Raw genomic sequence first — 18,645 nt, forward strand, 5'->3', positions numbered from 1 at the left:
TTAACAATAAAATACTAAATCATAAAATATTACTAATTAATTAAGAATTAACAAAAATACATTTTATAATTAAATAATTATTTTTAGTTTAATTAAAATAAACTATTTATCAAAAAATAATTTAATAATATATGAGTAATTAATATTAAAATATTAAAACGTTTAATTAAGTCATTGGTATTAATGGAATATATATTAATAATAACCTATAAACTAATAAAATGTAAAATAATAATTAATTAACCAATTAAGGATTTTAAATAATTAATAATAAGATACTAAATACTACAAAGTATTATTATCTGATAAATTTGATAAATAATTAATAATAAAATAAAATTATTATTTAATTCATGGTAAATATTATTAAAATAAATTTTAAAATATTAATTATTAATATTAATTAAATGTAAAACGATTTCATTAATGTATAAATAATTTAATAATTAATATAAAATAATAAAAAATTATTTATTATTACTATGATTGATTTTCTCATTTTTTCCCTTTTGCAACCAAACAATGGAGCATACTTTCCCATCCCACCAAAATGAAGGTGAAAGGAGAAGCTAAGGTGTGTTAAGGTAGTAAAAAATCCTGTTCAAAAAAAAAAAAAAAAATCAAACCAAACTAACAAAAGCGAAGTAAAAAATCTAACCGATCTAATTGGTTTGCAATTTTTGAAAAAACGAAGATACCAGTTTGATTTTGGTTAACCAATATGAAAAGTCTTCCGTTAACTAAATTGATCAATTGGTTAATGATTGATTTTTTGGTTCACGGTTTCCCAATCGGTGGTACCAACTTGGTTTAAAAATAGGCCCATGATTTGGTTAATCAAACCATGAACACCCCTACTAAAGAGTGTCTAGAGTCTTGTACTTTTTACCTCCAGGCAAGGCGGAGCCCGGTAACGTTTTTCCACGCCAAGTCGACTAGTGGAACTTCATTAGTAAATCCTTAGAGAGAAGAAACTTGCGAAGGATTGACCGTTTATCCACGCTCTGCACATCACTCAAAGCCAGAGAAGTCGATGGGAAAGTGGATGACTAAGGACGGGGAAGCGAGTGCTTCAAAATCCTCTTCTACAAAGAAGGGGAAGAAAGCTGCGAAAGAAGTTTTAATGAGCTGTTTATATGGGAATCCAATTCCGCTAGAAGAAGCGCGAGAACGGTGACCAGAGAGATAGGACAATAAGGTTCGACTAAGAATTCTATTTTTTCTGATATGTATTTCCAGTTTCTTATTGCCATTTTCCTTAAAAACTTCCTTCTTTATTCTGGTTATGCTTGTTTGTATCTCCTCTGCATTTTGTGGTTTCTTAATCGTGACTTTTTCTTGGTACGATGCTTTTATTGTTTTATTTTTTTCCAGAAAACAGGGAAGAAGAACGGTCGTGTGGAAGCTCTAGAAAGTAATTCTATATTGTGTTCTTTTTTACCTCGATACTCAGTAATCAGCTACATATTGGTATTTTTTTCTTCTCTTACTTAATATATGATTTAGTTATTCAGAGATGAGAGTGCTGAGGAGGTACCACTTGCCCGCTGCCATTACACACAAGCAGAGGTCGACGGCTACATTTGGTTATTCAGAGACGATAGAGATACGACGAATATTGGCTGCAGAAGAAACCAATAACTCTCCCCTTCGGAAACCCCAAGCAGCTTCAGAGGATCCAGGTGACCAGTATCTCAGTAATCACTCCTTATTTTCGATGCCTTGCTGTACTTTGTATGTTAATGGCCGCCTGAATCTTGCTAAGTCTCATCTCTAAGAAAGTGGGATTGCTGATTTCAATCTAACAAGTGGCTTGGTCTCTCCTTTAATGGCACTCGTAAGATTTAGACAATTGTTGGAGGGTTATACAATTTTCAAACAGTAACGTTACCCAGTGAATTCAGTATATAAGAGTAGTTTAAGAAATTTACCCATAAATAAATATACCTGTTTTAAAAAAATCCTAAGTCCCTATTTACTTTTTGGTAAGTTATTTATCCATCTAACAGATGAGTATCATTTAGCCGAATAAGTGATACCCAAAAAAATAAACTTTTTTTAGTTATCACATAAATCTGAAAAATAAGCATAGGATTCTTAGTCAATGGGAACCAAAATCCTGTTGCCCAACTTTCACTCTCTCTCAAAATCCAAGAAAAAGAACACTCCCTTAGAATTTTGTTTGATATTTCAACTACAAGTTAATGCAATTAAGATGCCTTAGGAAATGCAGAAACGGAGAAATCAGTTCAATGTGGCTAAGTTTCTATCTAGACTTATAACAAGAATATGAAGCATTAAAATCTCAAATATTTAGGAATCCCATATTGCCACAAATTGAGGGTGTTCTCTATACATGATTGGAAGAGTCAACAATGATCTCCACAGGATTGCCCTTGTTTCTTGTCGTAGTAACAATAGTGGCAATGGCAGAGGCAGTCATGGTGGTCGTGGTACAGGTGGTAGAGGTAGAGGAGGTGAGTTGGTCAAGGGTAGGTTCTGAGTTTGGCAACTCAACCCCTCATTGCCTATTGAGTTTGGCAATCACAACTCACAAGTTTCAAATAATTATTGGTGAAGCTACCAATAGCCACCCCTAACCAATCCTTTTATGGATTGGTACCACATCATTCCTCGTGAATTATTCAGATGTTTTGAAAAAATTGAGCATACCCTCAAGTTTAAAACTCACAAAGTCACAATAGTCACCCCTTATGAAGTCATATTCATTTCCTAGCTCCTTAGGCCTAGCCCCCCACCAGGTTCAAACGAAGATAGATTATATCTATTAATAATTGGTTCAATTTGCCTTTTCATCAAATAAAAGAAACATGTTAAGTCCTATTTAATATTCACTGAGCACAAGTTTTTGCTTTCACCCTTGCAAACAAACAACTTGGGAGTTTGTATTCACAGGCAGATTGAGAGAAGTGAGGTGCCTATGATGGAAAATTTATATTTATCTTCAAAAGGGTTAGAAGGACTTTTATGAGCTAGCGGGCTTTTAAAGTAGGCTCCCAAAAAGGCATGTCAAACGCCTCCTTAATTTTTGTGAAAATTTGCCGAACTTTTATTGTTTTTTTTTTTTTTTTTTCTAATTGTCAAACTTTTAAATGAGTGCATGAATAAGAGGGAAATCAAAAGGACATGTTTCACTTGGTGAGGTGTCACCCAAGCATCGAAAAAACAAATGTAATGAAGTCCTTGATCTTCTAGGTTCAGATCAGATGCAATCGTTGAATGACCTAGACTTGCTAAACCGTTCGCCACAAAGTTTGCTTCTCACAGACATGAGAATAGGAAATGACGAGTCCTAAGCAATTATGAATATGAAAACATTCGTTAATGAAGTTTTTTTTTTTTTTGAAAACATTCGTTACTAATATTCCATGTTTTTTTTTAAAGATAAATATATTCAGATGAGCAAATTACAAAGTTCTATGCAGAGTGATTAAAGGAAGGATAATGAGAAAGCAAAATATGTTGTGTTTACATCATTTTGCTAGTTAATGTGCAGGAAAATTATACTTTTTATTAATATATACAAATTTTATAGAGTTAAAGTTAGGAAACAGATTAGTAGTTGATATGAGCAGTCCAAGAGTAATCCAATGTAGGCAACATCGATGTTCAAGTGTACTGATCACCATCTGAGAATCTGAGCAAATTATGAGAATAGATTTTCCCAGTTGCTAAGCATAAGATATTCTTTGATAGATTGCAAAAAGTTCTGCTTCCTCTACTGAACTCAAAAGTTTCCTTTGTTCTGCAATTTGTAAGCACTCCAGTTGAGTAGTTAGAATAATAATCCAAAAAGAGAAATAAAATTGGGTAATTTTGCCTGCATATGTAAAGATGATACAATCAGTATTATGATTAAGATGAAGACATAATTGATGAGAGAATATTGGATTTGAAGTACAATCTGTTGATTTATCCAATATTTGGTTAAAAATACTTTTTGTTTTTTAAATAATCTACATATTAGAAAGGTAAGAATCCTTAAAAACTCTTTCCTTTCTTACGGACCAAATATAGTTGATGTAACCGTTTTCGGCCATGTACCAATGTTTTGTGATGTAAACATTTTTTGGCTAAGTACCTTGTTATTTGACCCGGTGGTGACATGCCTTAGTGATGAGCTACTTGGTGGCGAACTGCCGAGTGGAGAACTGCCTAGGGGCGAACTGCCTAGTGATGAACTGCTTGGTGGCGAACTGCCTGGTGAATTGCCTGGGGGCGAACTGCCGGGTGGAGAACTGCCTGGGGGCGAACTGCCTAGTGACGAACTGCCTGGTGGCAAACTATCCAGTGGCGAATTGCCTGGTGGCGAGCTCCCTAGTGGCGAACTGCCTGGATGGTGAGGTGCCTGGTGGCGAGCTCCCTGGTGGCGAACTGCCTGGTGGCGAACTGCCTGGTGGAGAGCTACCTGGTGGCGAACTCCCCACTAGGCGGCCTGTGACTTTGAGAATGGTGGAGCTCCCTAGTGCAGCGCAACCCGGTTGCCCTCAACATGAGGTGGTCTTTTTTCCTTTGTAGGTAGTGGGAGCTGAGGGACCTGCGAGAACTCCATCTTTTCCTCCTCTTTGTAGGTAGCGGGAGCTGAGGGACCTGCGAGAACTGAATCAAAGGACCCGGGGGTATTTTCCCGGCGGGGGCTCTCCGACGCTTAAGTTAGCACTCTGATTGTAGAGAGCTTTGAAGATAATATTGGAGGAACGAGTGAGCTAGAGAGCAGGGATTACCTCCACATTTTCCCCCTTCCTCCCCTTTGGGGGGTGAGGTCTTTATATACCAGAGTCCTCGCGGGTTAGGTGGGTGAAAAACTTCCAAACGGTAAGACTCGTCACATTCCATCAGAACTAGGGTACGGTGGTGAACTCCTCGAGGTCGTCAGGCTGGCGCTTGTGTCAGGCGGTCAGGTCGGTGCCTGGGTCAGGTTGTCAGGACGGCACTTGCGTCAGTCGGCGGGTCGGTGTCTGGGCCAGGTTGTCAGGTCGGCGCCCGTGTCAGTCGGCGGGTCAGTGTCTGGGCCAGGTCGTTAGGCAGGAGATCTTCCTGCGATACGCCAAACTACTCCTGTACCAACCTTCTCTACAAGTGACGAGCTGCCTAGGGCAAGCTGCCTGTGGCGAGCTGCTTATGGTGAGCTGTCCATGGCGAGCTGCCTGTGGCAAGCCCTGGCATTTGCCTATGGTGAATTGCCTATGGCGAGCTGCTGCTTATGCCTATGGCAAGCTGCCTATGGTGAGCTGCTGCTTATGCCTGTGGCAAGCTACCGATGGCGAGCTGCCTGTGGCGAGCTGCCTATGGCGAGCTGCTTATGGCGAGCTGCTTGTGGCGAGCTGACTATGGTGAGCTGGCTATGGCGAGCTGCCTATGGTGAGCTAGGCCATACTTAGTTGGCACGAGGTGCCACGTGTCACAATTCCACTGGAGGGCCAAATCTGCCCTCATCAATTGCCCCCCACTCCCGAGTTGAGAGTACCTCAGCGAAGGGAGTAGATTTCTCTTGGCCCGTAAGTCGACGAGCTAGTAAGTGATGATCCAATTTCTAGTGCAGCCCGTAGGCTTTGGGAGTGACTCGTAGTCTACTCTTCTTTGACTTTTGCCCGTGCCGGAGAGGTGACCGAGTCTTAAGCAGTAATGTGGCCCATAGGCTTTGGGAGTGGCTCGTAGTCTACTCTTTTTTTACTTTGCCCGTGCCGGAGAGGCAACCGGATCTTAAGTAGTAATGTGGCCCATAGGCTTTGGGAGTGACTCGTAGTCTACTCTTTTCTGACTTTGCCTGTGCCGGAGAGGCGACCGGGTCTTAAGTAGTAATGTGGCCCGTAGGCTTTGCCTGTGAGGTGTTGAGCTATGATTGTGCTGCATCAGCTTCGTAATGCTGGTCACCCATTCCTACAAGAAGCTACTAGGAGCTTGACCTTCAGGGGTAGCACTACTAACTTTAGGTTGCCAGCTCACACGGGAGCCTTGGAAGGCTTGACCGGTAAGGGCACCTATGTAGTCTGTTGGCCGCCAATTCCCGGGAAAGCCACAAATAGCTCATCTTTGTAGGGGGGACCTTGCGGAGAGGACTGCTGAGGCATTATCTGAATTGAAAGTAAGGTTGGTAGAGCTACTTAGTCCGTTAGCTCCCTGCATAGTATTTGAGTTCATAAAAAATGTAAATTATAAAGTGGTAGCTTCAATTTCTAAAAAGTGAGGACTTAGCTTTGGTAAGATGAGAACTTAGCTTTTGTAGGACGAGAACTTAGCTTTTTGTAGCGTGTTCCCACAAACAACACCAATTGATGTAACCGTTTTCGGCCACGTACCAATGTTTTGTGATGTAAATTTTTTTTGGCTAAGTACCTCGTTATTTGACTGGGTGGTGACGTGCCTTAGTGATGAGCTACTTGGTGGCAAACTGCCTGGTGGAGAACTGCCTGGGGGCGAACTGCCTGGTGACGAATTGCTTGGTGGCGAACTGCCTGGTGACGAACTGCTTGGTGGTGAACTGTCCGGTGGCGAACTGCTTGGTGGCGACCTCCCTGGTGGAGAGCTACCTGGTGGCGAACTCCCCACTAGGCGGCCTGTGACTTCGAGAATGGTGGAGCTCCTTGGTGCAGCACAACCCGACTGCCCTCAGCATGAGGTGGTCTTTTTTCCTTTGTAGGCAATAGGAGCTGAGGGACCCGCAAGAACTCCATCTTTTCCTCCTCTTTGTAGGTGGCGGGAGCTGAGGGACCTGCGAGAACTGAATCAAAGGACCCGGGGGTATTTTCCCGATGGGGGCTCTCCGACACTTAAGGTAGCACTCTGATTGTAGAGAGCTTTGAAGATAATATTGGAGGAATGAGAGAGCTAGATAGCAGGGATTACCTCCAAATTTTTCCCCCTTCCTCCCCTTTGAGGTGTGAGGTCTTTATATACCAGAGTCCTCGCGGGTTAGGTGGGTGAAAAGCTTCCAAACGGTAAGACTCGTCACATCCCGTCAGAACCGGGGTACGGTGGTGAACTCCTCGAGGTCGTCAGGCTGGCACTTGTGTTAGGCGTCCAGGTCGGCACCTGGGCCAGGTTGTCAGGGCAGCGCCTACGTCAGTCGGTGGGTCAGTGTCTGGGCCAGGTTGTCAGGTTGGCACCCGTGTTAGTCGGCGGGTCAGTGTCTGGGCCAGGTCGTCAGGCAGGAGATCTTCCTACGATACACCAAACTACTCCTATATCGACCTTCTCTACAAGTGACGAGCTGCCTAGGGCGAGCTACCTGTGGTGAGCTGCTTATGGCGAGTTGCCCATGGCGAGCTGCCTATGGTGAGTTGCCTGTGGCAAGCCCTGGCATTTGCTTGTGGCGAGTTGCCTATGGCGAGTTGCTTGTGGCGAGCTACTTATGGTGAGCAGATGCCTATGCCTGTGGCAAGCTGCCTGTGGCGAGTTGCCTATGCCTGTGGTGAGCTGCCTGTGGCTAGCGGCTTGTGGCGATCTGCCTATGGCGAGCTGCTGCCTATGCCTGTGGCAAGTTGCCTATGGCGAGCTGCCTGTGGCAAGTTGCCTATGGCGAGCTGCCTGTGGCGAGCTGCCTATGGTGAGCTGACTATGGCGAGCTGCCTGTGGCGAATTACCTGTGGCAAGCTACCTATGGTGAGCTGCCTGTGGAAAGCTGCCTATGGCGAGGTAGGCCATACTTATTTGGCACGAGGTGCCACGTGTCACAATTCCACTGGAGGGCCAAATCTACCATTATCAATAGTATAATGCAATAGCATACCCGCTAGGAATTTTGCAAAAGTTAGTTTTGTTTGGAACTTTTTGAGCAACACTAATTATACATTCAATGCAATTATTGAAAATTTTGCTATTTCTCCTCTTCCAGATATTCCACATGATTACGCTAGACTGTTTTGGTTTTAAGTTAGTATTAACCATGATTGACTATTCCATAATTCTGTCCCACCAAACTTCCACATTTGTTTCATGATTACACTAAATTTTATCCAAATTTGTTTCACCTCTTCACAGTAATGAAGGAGGTGTTCTAATTCCTCTTCATTTCCATAGAATGGGCATTCTGCTTCATCCTGGCATCCCATCTTTTTTAGTTTCTGTTTTGTCAATAATTTATTACTTAATACTAAGTAAATAAAATAATGAATTTTGGGCGGATTCTTTAGATTCCAAATTTTGTTTAATCTTTTAATTCTCTCATTATCATGCACTTCGCCTTTCAGGAGAGAGTAAGCCGATTCCATGGAATAATCACCAGTTGGATTAAGTTTCCAAATCAACCTATCTTCTACATCCCTCGATGGGATTATTAAATCGTGTAACACTATGGACGATTACAAACATTAATGTTTTGTCTAGTCTCCTCAAAATAAACATGCATGAAAATTAAGAAAAAACAACAATTAAAGCTATGAGTATGTACCTTTGCAACATAAAGAACAAAAACCTTTTGCTTTTTTTATTTTTTTCTAAAGGGGCGTTCTTTTCTGGATTTTAAGAGGGGGAAAGTTGGTCAATGGAATTTGATTCCCATTGATAAAAAATCCCATATTCTTTTTTCAAATTTATGTGGGGATTGAGAAATCTTATTTTGTACCACTTACCACAGGGTAAGTGGTACCCATCTCCTAGGTGGGCAAGTAACTTTTCCACCTGGGGGAAAATCGCCAACACTTGAATGGGACAAAATTGCCCTTTTTAATAATGAATTTTTATGGCTAAAATGTTCATTGTTTACATGGTAAATAAAAGAACATGGGCAAATGCACTTACCCGAGTAAGTACATTTACTTGGGTAAGTAACTCACCGCGAATGAGACCAATGTGTCAAGAAAAACTTATAAATATTGCAATAAAAAACTCCAAAAGTGGGAAGATTTTTCGCAACATGAAAACATCCTTCAAAGTTCAAAGCATTCAATTGATGAACACATATGCAACATTTTAAAGCTTAATTTTTTTTCTCAAGTTGACATTCAGCCTGATTGCAAGTCCAATAGTTAAATGCTTTAACGGATTCCATGTTAAGTTTAAACAAAAGTGACTTCTAGCTAGGGTGGAAAACAAAATTAGTAACCAAAACTGGAAATCTAGTTAATTTGATTAGAGTTACATCATTGGTGATTTTAAAGATATAGTGTGATAATTATTTTCTTTCAAAGTAGATAAAAGTGGCATTTGGCAAGTCTTAATAGAAAGATCTTCCAACAACCTAGACAACCAAAAGACATAATGAGCTTTTGTTTTTGTCTTTAAAAATCTAAATTGTTTGATAAGTATCCTATGTTAGATAGTTTTGTATGCCCTTAGCTTCAATCAAATTGATGTACTTTATGAGTTTATTGTAAATGAATAAAAGTGCATATTTGATTCATGTTCCCTTGGTATGTTTCTGTGTAATACCCTTAAACTGGACACTTAATGAGACTCGTGTTAGTTTATAATGTTCATAGCCAGTGGGTCGGTCTGGGGAGACCTATCCTGACAAGGCTAACACTGTGGTGCCACCAAGTCAGTTGGGGTGGCTTGTCTCAGCTACCGGGGTGAGACCCTAGGCACATACAGTGTGGGATTAATTGAATCTTTGAACTGGACCAGATTTCCAGTATTGCCCTGGGCCTTGGAGATTGATGGGCAAAACTGGAAAGTTACACCCAACCCCTAGACTCGATTATGATACTACACTAGGTGTTGGATTGGGCTGTCTTTGATATACCAATCAGTGAGATCCTTAGCGGGGGTCAAAACCTGGGTATGTTGGGACAGTCTGAGAATTCATCTGAGTGGGTGATCATAGTGACAGGATCAGCCCATTTGTCGAACAAAGGTAATGATCAGGGATGCACTCTCATTGATGGAAACCAAGACTACCGGTAGCCAATTTCAATCGTTGAGATTTGTTTTGCAAAATATATTTTATATGAGATATAAAAAGTATATATATATATTATGGTTTTGAAATATTTGCAAAAGGTTTTAATTCCCGGGATCCATACTTGAGAGAGTGCAACACTGTTCCTTGCAGCCGAGGGAGAGGTCCTCTGTTGTCGGGCAGTGTATGATCATTATGGGTTGAGAGGTTAAGTGTAAGACCATTGAGGACAATACCTGATGGGCTAATTTTGCATCTGCCCACAGTCCCTGGGTGTTACAAGGTGGCTTGGCCCAGGGACCACTTAGGGTAAGTGTTGGGCCCATAGAGCCCATCTGATAGGTTTTCAGGGGGTGCACTGTCCATAACAGTGTATTCGGCCAGGCCTTGTAACAAAGGCTGGGTTGAACCCATGTGGCTGATGTGTAGATCAATGTTTGGGTTCCACGCCATACAAGGAAGCCCAACTGGGCAGCAGTTTGGAAGGCTTAATGAATACATAACCCTTAATGGGCCTTAAGCCCATTTCGAACTTGGCTAATTTGATTAGTCTTTAAGAGGCGAATTCTGAGATAAGATCAGTTGATAGGATTGGGCCCACATCCTATCCACTCAGAGAGTCCAAGATCTAAATGAGATTTAGAGTTGGAAACTTCCTAATTAGATTAGGAGCTGGCTGATCTAATCTGCAGATAAGATAAGGATTATCCCTTATCTTAAAGGGACTTCTAATCTAGATATGATTTGGGTTAGCAACTCCTAATGAGATTAGGAGCTGATCCCTTTAAGTCTATAAAAAGAAGAAGGGGCGGCAGCCTTTAGACATCCAAGAGACTCACCAACAATAGTCTTGTCTTTAGAGCTGAGATCACAGAAGAGAGAATTCTGCACCCTGCAAATACTCTCTAGCTGCCTCTTTTTTGCAGCCGCCGCCTTTTGCAATTCGATCTCCATTGCTTGGGAGAAATCAAGATCGGATCTTGATTCCAATTTTTTGGAGAAAAGATTGGTAGGAGTTGTATTCGCTAGCCACCTAGGTGATTCTTGGGAAGAATCAAGCTCTTAGGAAGGACACTGCTGATTCTGCTCCACCCTGCACTGCGCCATCTTCAGTGGGAACAGATTTTGGTTTCTACCTTGGGCGTGAACACCTCCGTTGAGAGATATTATTTCTCTGTATCAGGTATTATTTCTCTCTCCTCCTTTTTGTTCAGATTTAGTTTAATTTATGGTTCAATAATGATCATTGAAAATATGATTTTCTAAATAGGGAATTCGATTCCCAGTTGAAGGGAAAGAAAAATTTTTGAAATTCACCCTCATTTATTCCGCAATCTTGGGCGCTCATATGATGGATTTCCTATCCCTTCATCCTAGTCTACCATTGTCTAGCAAATTGTTAAATGAAAGATTTTAGGTACAGAAAGACATAGAACTTTATTTGAAGCTTCTGGATTTTTGGCCATTTTAGGCTTCCAATAACTTTTTAGGGCATAGATTTTTCAAACTTGTGTGTTTCATTGCCAAATAGAGAAAGACCAAACACTAGCCTTCCAAATTTTGAAAAAGGCAATTTGGGTAGTTGACTCAATAAATAGTTTGTTTCTTTGATGACCACAAAATAAAGTTGTTGCCAAGGAAAATCATTTCGAATATCAATTACCCTTAATATCTAGTTAGAAATGGCTATGCTAAGAATAATATGAACAATGCCCTTGACAAAAGAATAGTTTGCATTCCATACAACCAAAGTGAGTTGATAATAATTTCCCACGTATTATTAGTCAGCAATCACTATTGCTCTTCAATAAGGAACTTTTATTGCTTGAGAAATGTGAGATAGCTTTAATAATTAGATTAATTGGGGAGGGGGTATTCAAAACAAACTAAACTGCCACACCTTCAAAAACATATTGATTTTGTTAATGTGGCAGTTATTTTTGTTTTGACAAAAACAAAACCAGCCATGTAATTCTTTGGTGAGGGTAGAGGTTGGGATAAGACAATAGTTGTTTGGTGGTGTGCAAGAAGTAGAATTTAACATGGAGAGGGATAAAGTAGGATTAATTTAGGAAGGGTATTATGGATGGAGGATGATTTTGTGAGGTAATGTCGTAATGAGATATTTTACAAGTAGCCTAATATTGCATAGAAGAGCTGGAGGTGGCCATATGTGCATCAGACTTGTGAGTGCATGGAGTGTAGAGTGTTGGATATATATGCAGTAGAACAAGGTAGAACCGTCTTGAACTCACTATTGGATTTGCAAACACAAAGGCAAATAGAAATTTTAGTTTCTTTAAATATCACATAATTAAGCACATACAGCCATCCAATGTGAGGTGAAGGTACTTGTAGCCATGATAGAATGGAGTGTAGCCTATATATAAAAATCTTTATCTTTTCAAATTCTTTTTTATTTTATTTTTTGGTAATAGTTCTAGACTTCTAGAAGAGAAATAAACCATATAACCACACCCCATAATCTATTACTCTATATATTTCACTTCTAATAAAGGTGTTACCACTATATATTCTACTTTTTACTTCCAAGAAACTAGAACCAAAGTACAACTGTAATGATTTATTGGGATAGTGTTGGGAGCATTTGTTAGGAGCAATCTAAACTCAACTTGTACAATCAACATTTGTATATGTATCTCCACGGTTAGCAAACATTTGATGTATTCCTCAGTATTTATAAGAGTTCATACTAGATCTATAACCCATAAATAAAATATTATTTATTTAATAATATATTAATAAAATCATTTAATTTAATATTTAATTATTTTAATGATTAAAATTTTAAAATTATTAATTAAGTCTATGATAAAATAAAATACAAACCAATAAAAAATAAAATACTAATTAATGTCAATAATTAATTAATTAATTAATTAATAGCAAATTAATAATTAAAAATATAATGTTAAATCATAATAATATTATTAATTAATTAAGAATTAACAACAAAATATTTAATAATTTAATTAAAATAAATTAAAAGATATAATTTATTAGTGAATAATAATTTAATAACTTATAAATAATTAATGTTAAAATATTAAAATTAGTAATTAGGTCATGGGTATTAAAAATATATTACTAATAACAACTTTTAAACTAGCAAAATGCAAAATATGAATTAATTAAAATTATTAATGAACTAATTATGGATTTAAATAATTAGTATATAATTATAAATAAAAATAAAATTATTAATTGATTCATATTAAATATTAACAAAACAAATTTTAAAATATGAATTATTAATTAATGATTAATTATATAATTATCAATATTAATTCATTATAAAATTACTAGGGCATATCAATATAGTAATAAGAATATTACTAATTAATTAATTAATAATTGTTGCCAGGGTTTATATTTCAACTATTTTCCCTTTTGCAAAAAACCAATGGAACATTACAAATTTTCACCCATTTTTCCTTTTGTCATCCCTTCCCATCCCATCCTTTTCACATCTCACCAAAATCTTCCTAGCGACCGAACACAGCCTTATGATTAAGAACAAGAAGGCCACTAACATAGTTCATTAGTTTGGCGTGTACTATCTATTGCATCTCTAATTTTACCAACTTCAAGTCCAAAATGGGCACTGAAAGAGTTGTGAAAATTATTCTCAATCACTGTTGTTTCGAACATGGATCCCGGGACATAGGTTTTAGTGTTTAGGTCCAAAAACCATACCCTACCACGTATAGAAGGTTTATTCTTTTTTTATTAATGTAAAGGGTCTATTCTAGTATGCCAGGAAATCAATTTGCTATTGTTAGCTCTGTGAAATGACACATTTTGGTAGTATCATGATGGGTATTTCCTCAAGGGTTGGGTTGAAGATTGAGAGGGAGATACAAGGAGAGAGAGAGAGAAAAAGAAGAAGAAGAATAAATAAGTGGGGAGGGTAACACAAAGTTAAATTTTTTTGGAGTCGACACACCCAGTATGTCTAGATTCCACTAACTTTAGCGAATCATAAAATTAAGAATGTATTTGAAAGTGGTGGTTGCAGAAATTTCTCTGCAACCTAGGTGCAAAGGATGTGAGCTCTGGTAGATCGGAGGTGATATGGACATGGTAAGCATTAAGCAACCTATACGAAAAAACTACAACTAATCAATATGCAACACCCATAATGTATAGCTTATGTAGTTGGAAGAAGTATATGGAAAGAAAAAGGAAAAAATAAGAAACTGAGTCCATTTGGAACATAAGAGGAGAGGATAAGTAAGCCTTTCCTCTCCCGTATGTCTGCTTCTTTATTCTCTTGTTACTGTTGGTGCTTTTCTAATGTACTTTTTCTTTATTCATTTATATATGGAGCAGAATGAATGGGTCATCTTTTCTTCTCTCTTTTTTTTTTTCTTTTTTTGTTTTATTTTCCGTTTCCTTTAGTTTTCAATTTATTTCATTTCTTTTATGTTTTTATTGTATCCTTCCCCTTCCATTTTATTAAACTTTTTCCTAAGCTTATTGCAACATCTAATTAAGTTGGGGACAGATTGGATACAGACTTTGACCTTTTGCATTTTTTATACTAATACATAGATAGGTCTATTGAATACAAAACTATGTTTTCTAGCTCGTCAACAACGAGATCACATCTCCACCCCACAAGGTGCCGCCCCACAGCACATCCCTGTCGTGTATTGGGAACATCTCCTGATGATGACATCAGTGGGACTGGTACTATCATCGAGAGATGTTCCCAATACACTGCAGGGATGTGCTGTGGGGTGGAGATGTGAAATCGTCAACAACAACAAGAGATTTTACAAGTTGCATATGATGTGTCTTAAATTTTTTAGGTATATTTTTTTTCTAAATCATTAATTAATACTTTAATTTACATTTAATAACAACATACTTATTATTTACAAGAAATAACAAATTATTTATTAAAAACAAAAAAAATTTACAAAATATTCAATATTGTAATATTAAATTGAATTTATCAAATATAGTAATCTACATTTATATAAAAATATTTTTTATTTCATGAAAATTAAAGAAACAAAAATGTTAATAATAGAATAATTATTTTAATATTTAAAAATTATGAATTTGCATGTGATGTAGATCTTAGAAATTTTAAAAGATTTTATAGATTTTAAGTTGAGATAATCTATTTTATTGATATTTTAATTTACATGTGAGAATTCAATATTTTGTTAACGTTTTTTGATAGTGTAAAAAATAAATAATAATATATAGAAAATAATTGATATACAGATTAAAAGATAATAAATGCATATACTTTGTGCCTTTGACTCATGATTGATACATTATTAATAAAATTGTATGATATCTGTACATCACACTATATTAATTATAATATATTTTTTTTATATACACCTTTAAAATACACAATTTTTATGTATTTAATTTCTTTATAAATTTTTTATATTTTTCATATATATATATATATATATATATATATATATATCAAACATTTCCGGCTTTCCGCAAGTTTCATCAACTTCCAAAACCTATCCATATCCGAATTATTGGTTGGGACTGATACTTCGATCCTTGAAGCTGGATGATGACGTCGATGAGGTTGTGTGGGCTTAGGATTAGATCAAGGGTTTTTATTCGTAAGGCTTGTACCGCTGGGCACAGGCCCAGCCCACAGTTGGACTAACTATTCTCATTGCCAATTTGCCATCTACAATTTGAGCCGTAGATCAAAACCCTAGAGCTCTTACTGATTTATAAGCATTTCATGCCCTTACAATGTATTTCCTTCAGCTCTGAAAGCCCTAGATTGGCAGCCGCGGATAAACTCACAACTTTGTTGTTTCAGCTGCAGCTGTTACAGGTATGCTTTCTTGCTTCTGTTTTCGATCCTGCTGAAGTACGCATTTCTGTTATTACCGTTGTTTGTTGTCTTGATTTTTCTTCCCTGTTTTTTTTAATAAAGTACTTTCTCGATTTACAGATTTTGCTACAATGTCTGTGGGAGAGCAAGCTTGCAGTCTTGCTTTATTGATCCTCCACGACGAGGGAATTCCCGTCACTGTATCCTTTTCTGATCTCGTCGTTTTAGTTCTTTGCCTGGACTTTCCTATGTTGCGTATACTTATTTACCCGTTTGTTCTAGTATTGATCCGTTTTCTGGGATTATTTGTTGATGGAGGTTGTGGTATATATAGGGTTCATTGCGTTTGGTTCACTTGGGAGATAATTTTTGGATTCTTCCATAAGAATTAGGCTTTTCTCCTTAACTAGTTCTAAACAGGCGGAGAAGATTTCTACCATTGTGAAATCCTCGAATGTGTCGGTCGAATCTTACTGGCCAAGTTTATTTGCTAAGCTTGCGGAGAAGAGAAATATTGAAGATCTCATCATGAATGCTGGTTCTGGTGGAGGTGGCGCCCCGGTTGCTGTTTCTGCCCCGGCCGGAGGTGGTGGCGCTACTGCTGCTTCTGCTGCTCCTGCTGCAGAGGAAAAGAAGGTATAATTCACTTGTTTTAAGTATTTCGTGGGCTGTTGAAATGTAATTCTCTAGTCGCTACATTCTTATTTTGTTTTATTTGGTTATTGTTTTCTTGGTATTTCAGGAAGAACCAAAGGAAGAGAGTGACGAGGACATGGGATTCAGCTTGTTCGATTAGGAGCTCCTTTAAGTATGATATAGTCTTTTGCAAAACTAGGATCTCTCCCAGGGTAGATATTTTGTTAAACTTGTTGGCTCTATTGTGGGAATTTTGATTGCTGTTAGTGTATGTTAACAAGCCCAAAACTCCGCAATCCGATTTGCAAAATTTTGCGTTGGGATTGTTCTGATTATGAGTGGTTTATAAACTGAAAATTCGAATTTGGTATCTAAGGAAATTATTGAAATTGATTAAGTTGTTGGAAAGTCCTTCCAAGGCATTTGATGAAATCCCTTATAATGACTTCGTTTTTCTCGTCTTCCCTTTATGCCTTGTCCGTTTGCATTCTCAATCACGTTGCCCTCCCAATGTCTGCTCTGTATGCTTTAGTTATGCTTTGTTATTGTTGTGTAATTAATAATTTGCTATTTCTCATTGGTTCATTCTCTTTCCTCTTTAATAGCCTTATTAAGGGAGGTCTTATTTGTCACCTAAATGTACACCTAGGGTTGATCTTCCGAAAATTGAAACTGGTGGATATGTTTGCATTGGTAGTATTATTTTAATTAATCCCTCTCTCTAGCACACAAGATGGAAAGGCCTGATAGGTTATAGCCTGAAAAGGTTATGGACTGCGCATATCTAATAACCTAGGAAGCACGGATAAAGTTTTCTATATGTCAATTTTTTTGTCATGCATTTGAAAATTCGAGATATGGGGTTTGATAGTGTGGCAACCATTTTTTAGTCTTGTTTATAAAGTTTATATAATAATGTAGCAATGGAAACAACATTAAAAATAATAAACCAGCGAAACCTGATTCATGTAGAAGACCTCATGGTTGGATATTATGATGTTTTACAAGTTACCATTGTTCTTTGTTCTCTATTGCTAGCAAAGAGATGAGAATTATTATTGCAAAAGTAATGTACTTTTGAATTTTGATGATGGCTGATTGTGGTTTTAATTTCGTTAGGAGTTCTTGTATTATCGTCTTTGTGGAGGTTTCTGTATTAGGTGTTTGTATTTCTACAAAAAAATGTAGGTTTTTCTATTGCATTGGGCCAAATGCTCCTGGCGATTATCCCCCATCTCCCCAAGTTCCCATGGTGCTTCACCACCCATTCAGATTTCAAATTTTTCGCTTCACATTCAGATTTCAGATAAAAAACTATACTTTTATTTACATTAATTTTTTTCCTTGCTCATAAAAGAACAGACTGAAAGTGTGAAACCAATCCTATACTGAACGGTATCACACTGTTCTTTTGGTGCAATGAGGGAAGGGTGTTCATGATTGGGTGGATTCTCTTTCACCATGTTGCGCAAGGCCGTACCACTCACTGAGATTAGCTCTCTCCCACTCTTTTTCCATTTCCCGGTAAAAGAAAAATAATAGAGAATAATCGACAAGGAGGTTTTTAGGTGTTGTATCTCTAAATATTGAAGACTAAATAAATTAATGTCATTCTACAAGGATAATGTGGGCTGATAAAATGCTGTGGTGTTCATGTTCTTTTTGGATAATCAGTAATCTGGGGTATGGTTTTGTGTATAATTGTTGTTGTGTTTAACGGTGGTCAGTTTGTTTTATCATTATTCATTAATGCTCAGGAGGGGAGATCCCAGGTTTGGTCTATCTCTTGTTTTTTTTGCATCCTTCTATTTAGTGATTATAGCGATAAGAGCAACGTTTGGGCTATAATGTCAATAAAAATAAATTTTAAAATGATTATTAAAATAAGTTTTTTTTTTTGAAAATTATCAAATAGGGGCAGAAAATCTGTTCATCTCCTTCAAATCACCAAACAATCCCTAATATCACAGATCTCTATTCTTTTTCTCACCCTTATGGTTTTTAGTTTGCTGCAAACAAAAATGGCGAAGAAGCGAGAGAGATCTGTTTGGTCTGAGGACACGGTCTGGTGATTCGGGCTCCTCTCCCAGCATCAGAGGTAGTAGATAGTACAAGTCTCCGGGGAGGAGCTCTTTATTATGGATGAGTCGTTGAGAGAAGAGATTGCGGCTCCGGAATATGCCGTTGCCTGGAAATTTGTTGGTGATTGACTCTACGGTGATGGGTGCGTATAGCTCTACGATTCCAGTTAGATGTTACCAGTTTGATCACCTCATGTTCGCATCCGATGCCATGAATTGAA

At 37.8% G+C, this 18,645-nt stretch overlaps 1 protein-coding gene and 1 long non-coding RNA gene across 2 annotated transcripts; both read left to right on the forward strand.

Moving 5' to 3' along the window:
• The first annotated feature begins 893 nt into the window (after nucleotides 1-893).
• LOC148863635 (uncharacterized) lies at nucleotides 894-1,850 on the forward strand. Its single transcript, XR_016110514.1, has 3 exons — nucleotides 894-1,198; nucleotides 1,375-1,414; nucleotides 1,515-1,850. It is a non-coding gene; the product is annotated as an uncharacterized LOC148863635 (long non-coding RNA).
• A 13,777-nt stretch (nucleotides 1,851-15,627) lies between these two features.
• Nucleotides 15,628-16,775, forward strand: LOC148863636 (large ribosomal subunit protein P1z-like). Its single transcript, XM_088975598.1, has 4 exons — nucleotides 15,628-15,707; nucleotides 15,828-15,907; nucleotides 16,128-16,343; nucleotides 16,450-16,775. The coding sequence occupies exons 2-4, from the start codon at nucleotides 15,839-15,841 to the stop codon at nucleotides 16,501-16,503; spliced, it is 339 nt and encodes a 112-aa protein (XP_088831724.1). The 5' UTR covers nucleotides 15,628-15,707; nucleotides 15,828-15,838; the 3' UTR covers nucleotides 16,504-16,775.
• The last annotated feature ends 1,870 nt before the right edge of the window (nucleotides 16,776-18,645 follow it).

This window comes from Nelumbo lutea, chromosome 3 (genome assembly GCF_056320005.1).
Source record: "Nelumbo lutea isolate HS-2025 chromosome 3, American lotus-T2T, whole genome shotgun sequence".
Classification (NCBI taxonomy): domain Eukaryota; kingdom Viridiplantae; phylum Streptophyta; class Magnoliopsida; order Proteales; family Nelumbonaceae; genus Nelumbo; species Nelumbo lutea.

What these genes read in the sequence shown, in the direction of transcription:
- LOC148863636 (XM_088975598.1), top strand. Translation starts at nt 15,839, where the DNA reads ATGTCTGTGGGAGAGCAAGCTTGCAGTCTTGCTTTATTGATCCTCCAC. An exon ending in ACGAGGGAATTCCCGTCACT is followed by an intron (nt 15,908 to 16,127) that starts GTATCCTTTTCT and finishes AGTTCTAAACAG; the next exon opens with GCGGAGAAGATTTCTACCAT. An exon ending in CTGCTGCAGAGGAAAAGAAG is followed by an intron (nt 16,344 to 16,449) that starts GTATAATTCACT and finishes TTGGTATTTCAG; the next exon opens with GAAGAACCAAAGGAAGAGAG.